At 40.0% G+C, this 15,890-nt stretch overlaps 1 protein-coding gene across 4 annotated transcripts in view; it reads left to right on the top strand.

Annotated features, from left to right (window-relative positions):
• CAMK1G (calcium/calmodulin dependent protein kinase IG) overlaps positions 1 to 15,890 on the top strand; it is a 100,001-nt gene that overhangs the window by 33,073 nt on the left and 51,038 nt on the right. For 3 of the 4 annotated variants that reach the window (XM_089514427.1, XM_089514428.1, XM_089514430.1), the window contains one exon: positions 7,885 to 7,964. In XM_089514427.1, the coding sequence (XP_089370553.1) occupies positions 7,885 to 7,964 (80 nt within the window). Of the gene's footprint in view, positions 1 to 7,884; positions 7,965 to 13,329; positions 13,451 to 15,890 lie in introns of those variants that run through there. The other variant, XM_089514431.1, reaches the window with a different exon arrangement.

Raw genomic sequence — 15,890 nt, 5'->3', positions numbered from 1 at the left:
CAACTGGAATGGTTTAAAAAATGCATTTTAATGAGTATTTATGAACCAAAAAATGAGAAATCTATGTTATATGAAAATGTGTTCTATGAAGAAATTGTTAAGAAAGGCATCTGAACTAAACTTAGAAAATCTGCTGCAGTTGGGTTCCAAGGACCCCCAGTCAATAATAAAACCAGTGGATGCTAAAGTCCCATTAAATACAATGGCATAGTAAAATGGTGTCCTTTATATAAAATGGCAAAACTAAGGTTTGCATTTTGGAGTGTGTGTGTGTGTGTGTGTGTGTGTTTTGGGAATATTTTCAACCCATTGCTGGTTGAATCTGTGGATATAGAGGACCAACTGTGTGGGCACATTAACGTTGCTACCTCTAACAGAACAGGGTAGGCAACTTTGGGTCAAGGGGCTAATTTTCCACTCTTAGGACCTGCCATAAGATGCCCCACCTCTCCTGCCAAATACAGATCATCGAATCAAAGAGGTTGCAGAGACCACAAGGGACATCCAGTCTAACCCCCTGCCATGCAGGAATATACAATCAAAGGATGCCTAACAGATGACCATCAATTTTAAAATCTCCAAAGGAGGAAGCCCCACTACACTCTGAGATAGCATATTCCACTGTGGAACATCCTAATGGTGGAATCTCTTCCAAAAGTGGAATCTCTTTTCCTATAATTTCATTCCGTTCTCCATATCCTAGTCTCTGAAGCAGCAGAAAACAAGCCTGCTCCATCCTCAGTATGCCATCCCTTTAGATATTTAAATATAGTTATCATGTCAATTCTGAACTTTTTCTTCTCCAAGCTAAACATACCCAGCTCCCTAAGCCACTCCTCATAGGGCATGGCTTCCAGACCTTTCACCATTTTGGTCACCTTCCTCTGAACACGCTCCAGCTTGTCAATATCGCTCTTGAATTTTGGTGCCCAGAACAGGACACAGTATTCCATATGGGGTCTGGCCAAAGCAGAATAGAGTGGCACTATTACTTGCCTCAATTTAGACCAGTGGTTGCCAAACCTCTTCAGGCTATCATCTCCTTTCCTCTTGGGTGCCCCTTTGTGCCCCCTCATATCATATTTCCTGATATTAGGTCTCATGTGTGTACAACAGCCACCCAGTAAGTGGCATCTACAACAGCTGCACCCAGCTTGCCACTTTCTCCTTTCTGCCTCAGCCTCTCATGTGTGAAAGCAGCAGCAGTAGTGGCCCTGGTCTTCTTCTCCTCCTTTCCTGTACTGACCCTACAGCAAAAGAAAGGCCAGCTGGCTGCTCAGTTGCTGCTCCCAAGGTGACCAGGTGGAGAGGAGGTAGTGATTAAGCAGAGAAGCTTCTTGCCCATGTCAGCCTTGCAGCATAGGCATGGTGAGAGCTGTAGTTTGATTGGCTGATCAATTACTGCTTCCAAGATGACTGGTGCAAAGGGAGAAGCTTCTGCCTGATGAGGAAAGACTTTAGGTCCTTTTTTTTTGCTGAGGTGGAGAGGATCACAGCTAGCTTCAAACTTTTCTCTCTAGCATGGAAGAACTCTCAATCTGAAGGAGATGACCTTGGATATTCCTACCCTTCCTTCCCCAGAGACATGCCTTCCCCACACAGCTTCAAGTCATCTCTCCCAACACAAACATTTATTATGCTATTTCTTCTCTCAGCCTGTCCAATGGAAGTAAACAGGAGCAGTGCAGCTCGAACCTGCTAGCCAAGTCCCAGCAAAACTCATAAAAGTTTAAGCAAGTTCCAAATGTGAAAGCTTCTTTTTGTCACTGCTTCTCCACCACTCCGATGTGCTCTAACTTCTCATCTGCACCAAGATCCTAAGGTTCCCCTTGTCATTCTTATGCACCAATACTTTGAATGAAGCTCCCCTACTCACCTATTTTTCTTCATCTCCCCCGCTGCCCTCTTTTCCCCTCATTTCCTCCCTCATTTCTTTCCACACTCACACACCCCTGGGGAGCATACCATCCCATTTGGGAATCACTGAACTAAGCACTAAACTCCTATTGATGCAACCTAGGATCATATTGGCTTTTTATCTGCAGCATCACACTGTTGGCTCATGATCATCTTTTGGTCTTCTAAGACTCCCAGATCCCTTTCACGTGTACTGTTGCCAAGCCAGATGTCACCCCTCCTACATTTCATCTTTTCAGTTATTTTTTATTTTTATTTATCCCTGTTGAATAACCTCTTGGTACTTCTTGCTTCAAAAAAAAAAAAAACCAAAACCTTATTTGTTTGTTAAAACAAGTTGCTCGAATGTTACTCAGCTTGTTTTAAAGGTGAATAATTCTTCCCAAGGGGTTGCATGAATGGAGGGGGAAATTGTGATTTAACTGCTGAGGTATCACTTCAGAAGCCAATACCAACACACCAAAAATATTGAAGGGCTGGCATGCAGACCTTTTCTAGAGTTTAGTATTCTAGTCTAAATAACCTTAAGGTACCAGATCCCATCTGATTTTGAAAGCTAAGTAGAATCAGCCCTGGTTAGTACTTGGACGGAAGATGGTCAATGAATACCAGGTAACATAGGCTATATGTCAGAGAAAGGAATTAGCAAACCATCTCTGAGTATTCCTTGCCTAACAAAACCCAATGAAGTTCATGGGGTTTCTTTATGTTGACAGGTGACTTGAATGTACACACTCACAAACATTTAATATTCTTATCCAGAGACCTGTAGTGGCTCACCAGTCTACAAATCCCAGATGCCATGAGATGTTGCCATAGCAGTTAAAGTGGAATAGTAGCTCTATAACTGTGTAATGGGTCTAGAAACCTTTACTACTACCTCTGAAATCAAAGAAGGCATTCTGCTGAATCTGTTTTAGAATTAATAGTCTGTTTCGATAGTCTGAACTGAGCTGGGCAGAACTGATGGTTTGACATTGACAGAGATCCTTTTTTAATTCTAATATCCAGAAAGTGAGCAACTCTCTCTCTCTCTCTCTCAAACTGCATGATTAATATAATGAATAGTTTGATCCTTAGTTTCTCATGAAATTCCTCAACCAGTCCACTTGAAAAACTGTTTGGAACATTTTCTTTAGAAGAAATCCAGTGGCAACCTAAAAATAAGCAGATATTAGACATCTGTTGGTCTTATTCGAGGTTTGTTTTTGTTTATTTAGTTTAGTTTTGTTTTTGTTTTTTGTCTTCCACTGAAAAACTTTGCACAATATCTCAAAGCAGAAAGAGAAGAACCCAATTCACTGTTAATGTTGTCATAGTTTCAATGAACAACTCTAGGACTTTTTCTGAAGATGCCAGCCACAGGTGCTGGTGAAACATCAGGAAAAAACTCTTCTAGAATATGGCCTCATAGCCCTAAAAACCCACAAAAACTATAACTCTAGGAATGTTATGTCCTATACATACCCATGCATGCCAACACTATTAGCTCAACTATTAGCTTTGGATGCAACATTTTTAGTGCAGTATATTTCAGAAGCAGCCAGAAAGAACAAAAGTGATATCTTGTGTTTATTCACTGCAAAACTGCAGTATCCCAATGGGTAGAATCCAAACAAGGTAAGAAGGAAATTCTTGATTATAAATGTTTCAATTCTACCCAATATCAACCTCTAGAGGGCAATATTTGTTCATATGAACAAGTAATTGAGAGAACTAATAGCAAAAAATAAATAAATGTGGTGGGCTCATGCTTAAATTGATAATGTGAAGTACACAATGCATCTTCTTTCATTACAGCTCTGAGATGCAGGGACTATTTACTAAGACATAAAAGTATATTTGACGCTCACATTTTCCACGAGCATTTAAATGGAATCCAGTTCATTTACATCTACCGCACATTTCTCTGGCCCTGCTGATGAGATTGCACAAGCAGAGAAGAATTGTGCAAAAGCTTTCAGAACGTTCTTGGTTGTGCTGGGGTAAAGAAATTCCCTGTTCCAGGAAATTACTAACTAGCTGTAACACAAGATTTAATGTGAGCTTTCTACACAACAATTAGACTCTTATGAGGATTTTCAGAGTATTGCCTTTGCTGGCACATGATAACTATTAGTACCAACTTGCAACTGGCATAAGAGTGTTTGACAAAGGCTAGATATTCAGGATTGTACCTGTGAGATCTGCAGTTACTTGACTACCTGTCCATCCCCCTCATACATCTTGCAATTTATTATATCCTCCAGTCCTAATTAAAATCCAGTGTGGTGTAGTGGTTTGGGCGCTGGAATATGACTGGAGACCAAGGTTTGAATCCCAGCTTGGCCATGAAAACCCTCTGAGTGACCTTGGTCAAGTCACACTCTCTCAGCCTCAGAGGATGGCAATGGCAAACCTCCTCTGAACAAACTCTGTCACAAAACCCCTTTGCTAAGGTCACCTTATGGTCGTATCATAAGTCAGAAACAACTTGAAGGCACACAACAACAATAATATAGCTTGAATTGCACCTATTTGCTGAAATAGTTAAAGATTTCCCATACCTTGGATCAAACATTAATCAAAATGGAGACTGCAGTCAGGAAATCAGGAGAAGATTAGGAATGGGAAGGGCAGCAATGAAAGAACTTGACAAAATCCTACAGTGTAAAGATATACAGCTGAACACTAAAGTTAGAGCTGGCCAAGCCATTGTATTTCCCATTACCATGTATGGATGTGAGAGTTTGACACTGAAGTAAGCAGATAGAAAGAAAATTGATACATTCAAGATGTGGTTCTGAAGAAGAGCACTGTGACTACTATAGATGGCAAAAAAGACAAACAATTGGATCCTGTAACAAATCAAGCCTGAACTCTTCCTGGATGCCAAGGGCCCAAAGAGACAGGCCAAAATAAAGCTGCTTCAGGTCACTTTGGAGGTATGATGTTTAAATGACACATGCATCTTAATAGGCCAGAAGTGGCACCAAAGCTGCGCTCCAGTTCTTAGGACTGGAGTGTGGCTTTGGCATGGCTTCCAGACTCTTAGGACACATGCATCTTTAAACAGCATACCTCCAAAGTGACCCAAAGCACCTTTATTTTGGCCTGTCTGTTGGGCCCCAAGATAACTAAAATGAGACTGTCATACTTCAGCCACATCATGAGAAAGCACAAATCATTAGAAAAGTCTATGATGTTGGGGAAGGTTGAGGGGAGCAAAAAGAGAGGAAGACCACATGCCAGATAAAGAGACGCAATCAGATAGACCACAGGCCTGAGCCTACAGGATCTGAGCAGAGAGGTAGAGGATAGGAGGGTTTGGAGACATCTGGTTCACAGGGTCACCATGACTGGAAGTCAATTTGAAGGTAGTTAACAAAAACAAATAAAGCATGGTCAAACACCCTATGTTACAAAGGGCAGTGGTGCATTTCAAGGTCTCCTCTGTTTGAAGGATTTACCACTCCAAATCTAGTTTAAATATAGTCCATCTTAAGAAGGGAGGGCAAGGACCTTGATGTTTCCCATCATCAATAGTAAGCACCTGCATTGGCAGGCAAATAGGCCACAATCTTCCCCACTACACACACACACACACACACACACACACAAATTAGAAGTTTTAATAGGGATCCCTGACAGGAGCCTTGACAGTTCAGAGGAAATGCAAATACTTAACAAATACTTAAAGAAGGTACAAAGAAAAAAATGATAGCCATTTTTTCTAAACTGACTTCTACTACTTATAAATGAGGTTATGCAGTCATTATGTCCTCTTTTTTAGTGCAAGATTTCTTCTTTTGGGAAAATTGCTAATTAGACTAGTGCCGGAGAGATGTGTCAGTTTTGCTTTCTTCACGCTATTATTTTTTATTAAAAAAAATCTCAACTTAATTCTGGGCCACATATGAAGAAATCAGCAAATATTTGTAACTTGTTTAAAATGAACTGAACAGAACTCTCAGTTAAATGTATCAGTCAAAGTCAACAAAAACAGCTTTTTGCAACATGGAGAGTGGTGTGCCTGCCTGCCATTTAGCTGTAAAAATGAGTTGTTGGTTTTGTGTGTGGGGGGGGGGGGGGTAATTTGGTAAGCCTAATTCATCTTCATAAATACCATTACAAAGGGATTCAAAGTCTGACTGTTAGTAACTGAGCACTCAAAGACTGCTACTTGGATGAGTGAGTCTGTAAAGATCCATTGTAACTCCCTCTCACATTCAATGATTTAAAAAAAAAATCAGGGTTTTTTTCCCTGTTGAATGTATGAAGACATTTGTAAATGTTAAACAATGAAGTTCTCTGCTTGGCTGAGTGGACCTGTCTTGCCATCTAATTTGTCTGGCTTTTTAAAAATGTTCATGGAGGAATTTGTGCACATTGGCAAGCTGTTATTTTAAAAAATCATATAAATATAATTTTCATCCTCAGGCCAAATATATGTGCTTGAGACTCAGATACAGTATGTGGCACTCAACTCTCCTCTAATTTATACTTTATGAACATATTCCTTTGTGACTGAGCTCTAAGGATGTGGTTATATTCCCATGCAGATGGAACTTCAGTTACTTAAAATAAATAAATATTATTATTATTATTATTATTATTATTATTATTATTATTACCTGACTTGGCAGTTATGGTTCACCATTTACTGTCATGCAATGCCTAGGTACTTCAGGTAGCCTCCAGCAATGGGTACTGGCTGAAATTAATGCATTTTTCTGTGTAAAAGGAAGTTCTCAGAGTTTATTATTTATTTATCTCATGTATATGCTACCTTTCTCTTTGTATGGGATGCAAGGAATCTCACAAACAATAAAACAATATTATCTAAAAACATAATAAAATTAAAACACAATTCAAAGACTGCCATATTAAAATCATAAATTTAACAATATGAAATCATTTTAAAACATACAAACATACAAAAGTTAAAACTAGAGTATCCACCCACCCCACCCCTGTTTAAAAATAATTACATTAATTTAATTTTATATTTTATATTTTTAAAAGTTAAGAACAAGAAATTCTTGCATGCTAGCAAAATCAGAGCAGACTTGGGTCCAGCTTAGTGCCCTGGGGAGGGAATTCTAGATGGTGAGAGCAACCACTGAGCAGAGTCTCTCCTGTATCCTCATCAAACATGCATGTGATGATGACAAAACTAAGAAAAAACCTTCCTCTGCAGATCTTAAGACCCTGCTGGGTTCACATAGGGAGATGTGGTCTTTCAAATTGGAACAAAACCATATAACCAAGTTTTAGTAAACAAGATAGAACAATAAGCTCCAGCAGTCCCAGAGTATGGATAGAAAAGAATCTCATTGGATTTGACAGTCTCAATAAAAGTGGTCTCTTGACAATTGTCATGAAAAGCAATGTACCTCAGATTGAGAATTTCCACATTTGCATAGCTCATGGGATGTTTGCAGGGGCAATAAAATACAGAACAATGCATTTTAAAAGATGAAGGGCTAAAAGTGTGTAAACATGGAAGACAGATGCGTTGGGAAAACTGCACAAACCTCCATGCACATCTGCCCTTCCCATATATACCTAAGGAAGAAGGTAGGCTTCAGAAAAAATAATCACACCACAGCATGGAAGGTTGTAATATCCCTTGCCCTGAGCTAAACATGGCTTTTGCCACAGCAGCTAAAGCAAACCGATCCATAGGCAGAAAAGGAGCTCAACAAAATAATGAGCTTCTTATGAAAGTTGTTGGACATCATAGGAATCAGCAACAGTAAATCTAAGCATGCTGAAATACAAATCACTGGCTGTTGTTATGTGGCTTGGAGTGCACTAATGGCAGGTCTTCTGGAAATGTAAAATGCCACTTGCATTCCTGTTTCAGAGGCACCTACAGAGAAAGGCTCTTTAGTCTTCATTCACTCCCCTTTAAGAGCTGCCTAGCTACTATCTCATGAAATAAGCCTCCTGAATCCCTCCCCTTTAATCTCATTTTATTGTTAGCACTGTGCCTGCCTTTAATCCCTGCAGACCTGTAGGAGCTGAGCAGGAGAGTCAGAGAACAGAAGTTGCTTCATTTTGGGGTAAGCTGATCTGATTTCCTTGACAACCCTTTGTGTTTTGTGCTTGTATTCTCCAAGGTATAAACAGCATCTAGTTCAGTCTGTTGTCAGACTCTTTAAAAGTAGATTTGATGTGATGTTTTCACCCTAAACTTACAGCTTTACAGATTTTGTAGATTGTATAATACTTTCCCTGATACTTTATGTGGAAGAATTCCAACCAGGAGGATTGCATGTGTTTGAGGGATAGTGTTACTCAGCAAACATTTGTATTTGAAAACTATTAGCAAGATTGATTTTGAAAAACCTTTTCAGTGAACTCAGACTAACATATTTCCCTGACATCTAATAGTTAATATATGGCTCACAATTTCCTTTCTAATTAGGGAACTGTTCTTTGCTGAAGATTACCATCAGTAAAATAATTTGACTGGTGCTACACTGACTGTTAGCAGAATTATATTCCTTTAAAAAAGCAAATAGTTTGGATTACATGTAGCATCTCTCTTTATGTCTGATGATATAATCAGAGGTTATCAAAGGAGGACAGTTCCTTAAGCACAATGTTGCCTTTCTGTTCATCTTAACTTTGACTCTCAACTATTATGTCCATATTTCTGCAGCTTTCCTAATGGATGTGTTCAGTGGCAGACTCTGTGAACAAATGTGCTGCTGAAGCTGTAAAATGTGAAAGCAGAACAAATTTTCTCTGGGAAATATTTATGCAAGGTCATAACACTTATTAGATAGTAATTGGCGACACATCATTCTTTGGATCGAAAAGAATAAAGCCAGTCTAGTTTACATACAATTGATGTCTAATGTTTGGGGTGGGTATGTGGGGGGTGTTAATACTCCTAGGTTAAGCTTTAAATATTTCCACTTCTGTCTCTCTGCAAAACAAACACGTCCTGGCTGAGATACAGACAGAGGCAGGAATTCAGAAGCTCTGGGTACTGTTGTTGTTAGGTGGTTTAAAAAGCATTAAAATAAATGTGTGATTCTTTTTACCTGCAAAGGGCTCTCCAGGGAGCTTTTTATTTTTATAGAGCAAAGTTTATGCACTCTATTTAAAGAGTAAACTGTGTTTTCTGGGCATTTGATATTATAAGGCGTATTACATAAATACCAAGGTGTCTATTTTTACTGTTATACATAGCACTGGACAGCAATACAGGCCAAATTATTTTTTTTCTTTTGTCCCAAGAGAAGGATTTTATAGTACTTCTGTGTGTTTTATATTTCTTCTATGCTGTATTGTAGCAGTCAATATTTATTACAATGATGTATAGCAGGTCAGGACTGTTATATCAATATGTCTCATTAAAAGACCTTGGAAAAGTTACTTTCTTGGACTACAACTCCCAGAATCCACCAGCACGGATTGTGTTGCCTTAGGAATACAATACAAAAAGTAACAGTTGCAATTTAAAAGGGGAACTTTTCAAAGCAAGGTTATTTAGGCTATAAGGGGGAGAGAAAGAAGTAGGCTTTCAATTCTGCTTAGATCCCAATCCATGACCTGCTGAACTTTGTAACAGAAAAGTATCTAGTGCCAGAGCTTGCTCTTTGCTTCTTCCTTTATCCTTTTCTTTTTTGCAACTCTATTATATTATAAATTCTTTACAACCCACCCTGAGAGATTTTTGGGTTTTTTTTTGGGGGGGGGGGTGATGAGTGAGATAAGCAAGAGTTGTTGTTGTTGTTGTTGTTGTTGCTGTGTGCCTTCAAGTCATTTCTGACTTATGGCAACCCTAAGAGGAAACCTAAGAGGCTGAGAATGTGTGACTTGATTAAGGTCACCCAGTGGGTTTCCTTGGCCAAGCAAGGATTTGAACCCTGGTTTCTAGAGTTGTAATCCAATGCTCAAACCACTATGCCTCATGGCAATAGATAAATAAAAACAAACAAGCAAATAAAAATATATACTTTTGTAAATGTACAAAACCAGGGATGAGTAACCTTCCAGATGCTTTAGAACTGCAGCTTCCATAATCTCTCACTATTGGCTATGCCATCTAGAAGTGATGGAAGTTGTACTCAAAAACATCTGTAGGGTCATTGCTGGACCCTTTGATTAAACAGATGACATTCCAATATAAACTATTTCAGTGAGAGCTTGAATCAGAGTGAACATTCACAGCCATGTCACAGTAATAGCTCTGCAAAATTGCATTGACGTTACTACCAAGGGAGCTGCACGCCTGTCATTTAGCATCTCCGTGAACAGTTATCATACATACGTTAATGCTAAAGAGCTGTCTCAAGTCTGAATCAGCAAAGAGCTAGTAGTAGTTTGAGAGATTAATCAATACATTACTGTATTTATATGCCGCCACCCCCACCCCCCCAAGAATGGGACTCAAAGAAGCTTCAGATAGACTAGAACTCTGGGTTACCAGGGTTCACATCCCTGGCTTGGTCATGAAAATCCCCTGAATGACTAAGTCGTAATCTCTCAGCCTTAGACAAAGGCAATGGCATACACAGAGAAATGTAAAGTGCTGCATTTAGGGCAAAAAAATGAAATGCATAGATATAGGATGGGGGACACCTGGCCGAATGAGACTATATGTAAAAGGGATCTAGGAGTCCAAGTAGACCACAAGTTGAACATGAGTCAACAGTGTGATGTGGCAGCTAAAAAGGGCAATGCAATTCTAGGCTGTATCAATAGAAGTATAGTGTCCAGATCAAGGGAAGTAATAGTGCCACTCTATTCTGCCTTGGTCAGGCCTCAGCTAGAATATTGTGTCCAGTTCTGGGCACCACAATTCAAAAAGGATGTGGAGAAACTGGAGCATGTCCAAAGGAGGGCAACTAAAATAGTGAAAGACCTGGAAACCATGCCTTATGAGGAGAGACTTAGGGAGCTGGGTATGTTTAGCCTTCAGAAGAGACGGTTAAGAGGTGATATGATAGTCTTGTTTAAAGGGATGTCATATTGAGGATAGAGCAAGCTTGTTTTCTGCTGCTCCAGAGAATAGGATCAGGAACAATGGATGCAAGCTGCAGGAAAAGAGATCCCTCCTTAACAAGGAGGAACTTCTTGACAGTAAGAGCTGTTCAACAGTGGAACACACATCCTCAGAGAGTAGTGTAGTCTCCTCCTTTGGAGGTCTTTAAACAGAGATTGGATGGCCATTTGTCAAGGATGCTTTGATTGTGAATTCCTGCATGGCTGGGAGGTTGGACTGCATGGCCTTTGTGGTCTCTTCCAACTCTATGATTCTATGAAACCTACTCTGAAAAAATCTTCCCAAGAAAATCCTGTAATACAGGCACTATGAGTCAAAATTGAAATAGTGCTGAGACCCCAAGCAGAAACACCAACATGATCAGAGCAAAGATCATTATAAAAAGTTACTGTTCGGTGAGTGGTAGGAAGGACTATGTTTTGACACTTGACATATGTATTTTGTACTTGGTGGGAGTACAAATGTCCAGATTTGTTTTCAACCCTAAGAGCCTTCAACTGAATCCTGAGATGGTAGGAGGAACATATCCTTAGAGTACAAATTGATGGGCCCAGGAGTTGTACATCAATTTGTACTCTAAGTGTATGTTCCTCCTAGAAGCCACCAGTCTTTTTGAACATAAAAAGGTGGATCCTTCTAATCCCAGCCACCTCCTGCTCTCACAGACTCACACAAGTTCAACTTTTTAAAGAACAGTAATGATATATTGTGTGGAACCTCAAAAGTGAATAGACCATCCACCTAAACAGTGGTGTGCATCTCCTCTTCACAGATGTGCAAATAAAAAGAGCATTTGTCCTTGATTGGTTTTCCTCAAGGCACTCACAACAGAGGAAGAAAGGTGGTATCCAGAAAGGCCAGGATATTGGGGATTCCAGACTTCTGGGATATCATGTACAGTCATGGTTGCACTCAGAAACACACACACACTTGGGCCCAACACAGAAAAAGAAATAGATGGTTAGGCAACCATCCCCAGCCAATCACTGAGAGGAACTTTTTTTAAAAAATGGCTGGGAAATTTTTTTTTAATTCAAACTGAGGCGCCTTACAGACGGGCCTAAGCGGCGCCGTTGTTGCGCCAGGAATACGCTCAAGGGGCGGCGCTTCCAGACGCACCTTGCCCCTCGTGCGTATTCCGTACAGCAAGATGGCGGCGCCCTATACAGACAGGCGCGGCCATCTTGATGTAACGGATGCGCAGCGTCCGGACATCTAAGCCCGGAAGAGACGTCGCGAGTGTTTGCTTTGGCACTTGCGACGTCTCTTCCGGGTTGCCGGAAGGAGCGCGATTTTCATGCTCCTTTTTTACAGTGCGGGGGAGTCGCGCGGTTTGGCTGCAGCAGCTTCCCCGCGCTGCAACCAGCAGTGGCCCAAGACTGCCCCTTTTGGGCGATCTGTAATGGGCCAGTGTGAACAGTTTGGTGCTGTTTTTTCTTTACAGGTTAATTTTATTATATTGACCAACATTTGATTCAGGCATGAGTGAATGAGTGGGTTTGTGTTTTAATTTTTAAACACACACACACACACACACACACACACACACTGTGTGCATGTGTTTAGGCAGGTGCAAGGTGTCTAGGAGCTATATATGATGTCCTTCTGGATATCAACTGCAGGAATATTATTTCACAACCTTAGGAAGGTAGGAAGTAATAGTTCCTATTTGTTTCCAGTTTTAATAGTGTTAGTCTATAGTTTTCTGTTCTGTATGTCTACTGTGGATTGTGATGACCCTCCCCTCCTTTCCTTAAACATGCAGCTCCTGGGGCTTCTCTCATCCCTCTCTTCTGCCACATATTGAAGTGAAGGTTGGGAGAACCTGGTTCAGATGAGAGCTGTTTGATCAGAGCTTGTGTTACCATTCTTAGTAGGAGAATCAGCAGGGAAGAAAAGAAAGACTGGAAACCACCAATGCAGATGACCTGGACTGTTCAGAGCTGGCACTGTTCCTTTTTCTTGCCCACATTTTTCTCACTGCATGGAGGACCTGAAAGATGCTTTCTCCATCTTCTCCACTGGTTAGCAATCCTTGCCCTCTCTGAGAGTAGGACAGTGGGGAAAAAGATCAATGTTTTCCTAATCCTCCTCCACAGTATTTTGTTTGCTTGCTTGCTTTTGGGCAACCAAGTGAGGACTGTTGAGTGAGCAGACTGAAGCCATTCTCCATGATCTCGTTAAATCCATGTTCCTCAATGGATCAGTAAAAAACAGATAAGAATTCCTGACTGCAGTGTTAAAAATCTATTACACAGGTTTAATGGCTTAATGGTTTAATCACACTTGTTTAATAACCATTTAAAGCATTTTTTAAATGTATGTGGGATATCTCCATGTGTGAGACTGTATGTGAATAGGCATTACTCTTGGCTCCTCTTGTCACCTCTTGTTGTGCCTGTATCCAGCACCCCAACTTTCAGGTATCACTGACCAGAACCGAATGGAACTTATAGACCTGCCACGCTAAAATCCACCACAATTATCCCATGATTACTTCATTTTAGCTGGTCAGAGCAAACTGTGGAGGTAGGTCATTTTGTTGCTGCTGTTAAGCTGCTGAAAATCAGAAATCCTTGCAAATGTACTGCTAATCACCTGATAAAAATTAATGTTTATTTTTTTAAAAAAAAATTGATCTTTAGAATGTTTTTGGCTATATTGTACTCATTTTTGTTTGTAAGCAGCCTTGTGTAACAGTTTGGAGAAATAATGCAGGGTATAAAGATGATGGTGGTGATGATGATTCTGCCTACTCCAGGTGTACATCATTCTTACTTTCTTGTTGTGGTTATGTGTCCTCAAGTCATTTCTGACTCATGGTGACCCTAAAGGCAAACCTTTCACAGGATTTTCTTGGCAAGATTTGTTCAAACAGAGGTTTATCTTTGTGTCTCTGAAGGCCAAGAGAGTGTGACTTGCCTAAGGTCACCCAGTGGCAGAACAGGTATTTGAACCCTAGTCTCCAGTTGTAGTTCAGTGTTCAAACAATTACTCCATGCTGGCTGTCATACATTTACATTTACCTATACAGAAAAAGGCTTCTAAAGTGTTCATTAAAAGGAAACAAGTGTTTATATCTCACATTTTTAAAAATATAATGTAACATTTTGACATAATAGTGATGTATTTACTGAGCCAGAGTGGTGTGGTGGTTTACACATTGGGCTATGTCTCTGGAGACCAGGATTTGAATCCCCACTCAGCCATGGAAATCTGTTGAGTGATCACAAGAAAGCCGCAGTGTCTCATCCTCAGAAGAAGACAAAAGCAGCCTCCCTTTGCACAAATCTTGCAAGACAAAAACAAAAAACAACCTTATAATAGATTTGCCTTAGGGTCACCATAAGTCAGAAACTGCTTGAAGACAGACAACAGCAAAATGTATGTTATGTTTTTGTACTGTTATTCTTATTGCTATAGTAAAGTAATAAAATTTACAGGTATACTTCAGTTAATGAAGTAAATATATTCCTGCCCATGACTGCTTTAACAGAAAATTTGGTACCAAAGCCAGAGATAACACTGATAGAATACAAATAGGTTTCTACACCAGAAAAAAAAAGAAGAAGAGTTCAATATGTTTCAGCAAACATTTCATTTGCAACTAACAATATGCATGTGTGATATGAAACAACCAGGTCGGTTAACCTTTCTATATAAAGATTTTTTTTAATTATTCTGATTCTTCTAAAAACCACATGAAGGCCACTTCTAAGATGAATTCAGGGATTATATTTTTGTTCACCTACCTCCACTTTCCTTAATTTTTTTATCATAGTAGTCAAACTTATAGATCTTGTTTTAACATACTGGTGGTAGCTGGTGAGGCAGACTTATTTGACTTCCATCTTTCCCTCTGTTTTGCTATTTGCACATGCGCAGCATGGAATTTTGGACGCGTTCGTTGCTTACCTTGCCAGTTGGATGCAGGCACACACTGCTACAGTAGGATTGAACTGAATCCTGCTTTTTCTCAGTTGAAACTTGTTTATTGCATTGAAACATGTTGAACTGCTCTTCTTTTTTGTGGTGGAGGAACCTAAACCTGTTCTTTCCATGTTATTTCTGCCTCTGGAGTCCTGGATAAATGAAATCAAAACACCTTCAGTCAAAAGGATGGACAAATAATGTCTTCATATTTTTTATTTCAGCCTATACGTTGTATAATGAAAATATTTGTGGGGAAAAGTATACAGAGAAGGCCTAGCCACAACACAGTATTTATGTAGAGTGGATTGTCTTCAGCCCAGTATAGCTTGTATGTGTGTAGTGCTCTTTCCACACAATCCATGTCAATGAAATGGAGAGGTACATAAAACTACATGCATGTTCAACTGTGCAGTATCACATTTCAAAGTGACATGCAATTGAAAATGCACAGGTTCCCTTAACGTGCCATATGCTTACTGTACTCAGTTTGAAAATCTACATAGGTATATAACTTTTTTCAGAGCATTGGCAATAATATCATAGACACATTCTTTCCCATAGTGTGCTTTTCACTAATTTGTCAACTCATAGGTTTTTTTCTATGGTTTTCAATCATTTGCAAGAGCTGTTTGGCCAGAGGACAACAGTATAACAAAAGAAATATGAGAGCACTTCAGCTCACTTAAAGTAATCTCCCAGAGAGTCACAATGCTGCCAAACAGCATAAACCAGACCACATTTGAAAGAAAGAAAGAAAGAAGAAAAGATTGGCACAGGAAATGGTAACTGAGAAGCTGTACAAACTGGCATTATACACCAGCCTCAGGGCAGAGTGGTGGCACTGCATCTATGCCCCAACACTGCCCTTATGCTGCCGTCATGCTGTGCACCTGACTGGTGCTCCTTTGGTGCTGTATCCAGATGATGCCACACCAAAAGGAGTGCCAGAAGGTGCTGCTTTTTATGGTTCCTTTTTGCACAGCAGAAATGCCAGATCGGGGCATGGCATGTAGTTGCCATGGCCCCTATCCAGTGA

Source organism: Sceloporus occidentalis, unplaced genomic scaffold, assembly GCF_023333645.1.
Source record: "Sceloporus occidentalis isolate IW3139 unplaced genomic scaffold, rSceOcc1.0.p SCAF_3, whole genome shotgun sequence".
Taxonomy (NCBI): Eukaryota; Metazoa; Chordata; class Lepidosauria; order Squamata; family Phrynosomatidae; genus Sceloporus; species Sceloporus occidentalis.
Note: the sequence above shows the minus strand (reverse complement) of the source record. Positions and strands in the feature narration are given on the sequence as shown.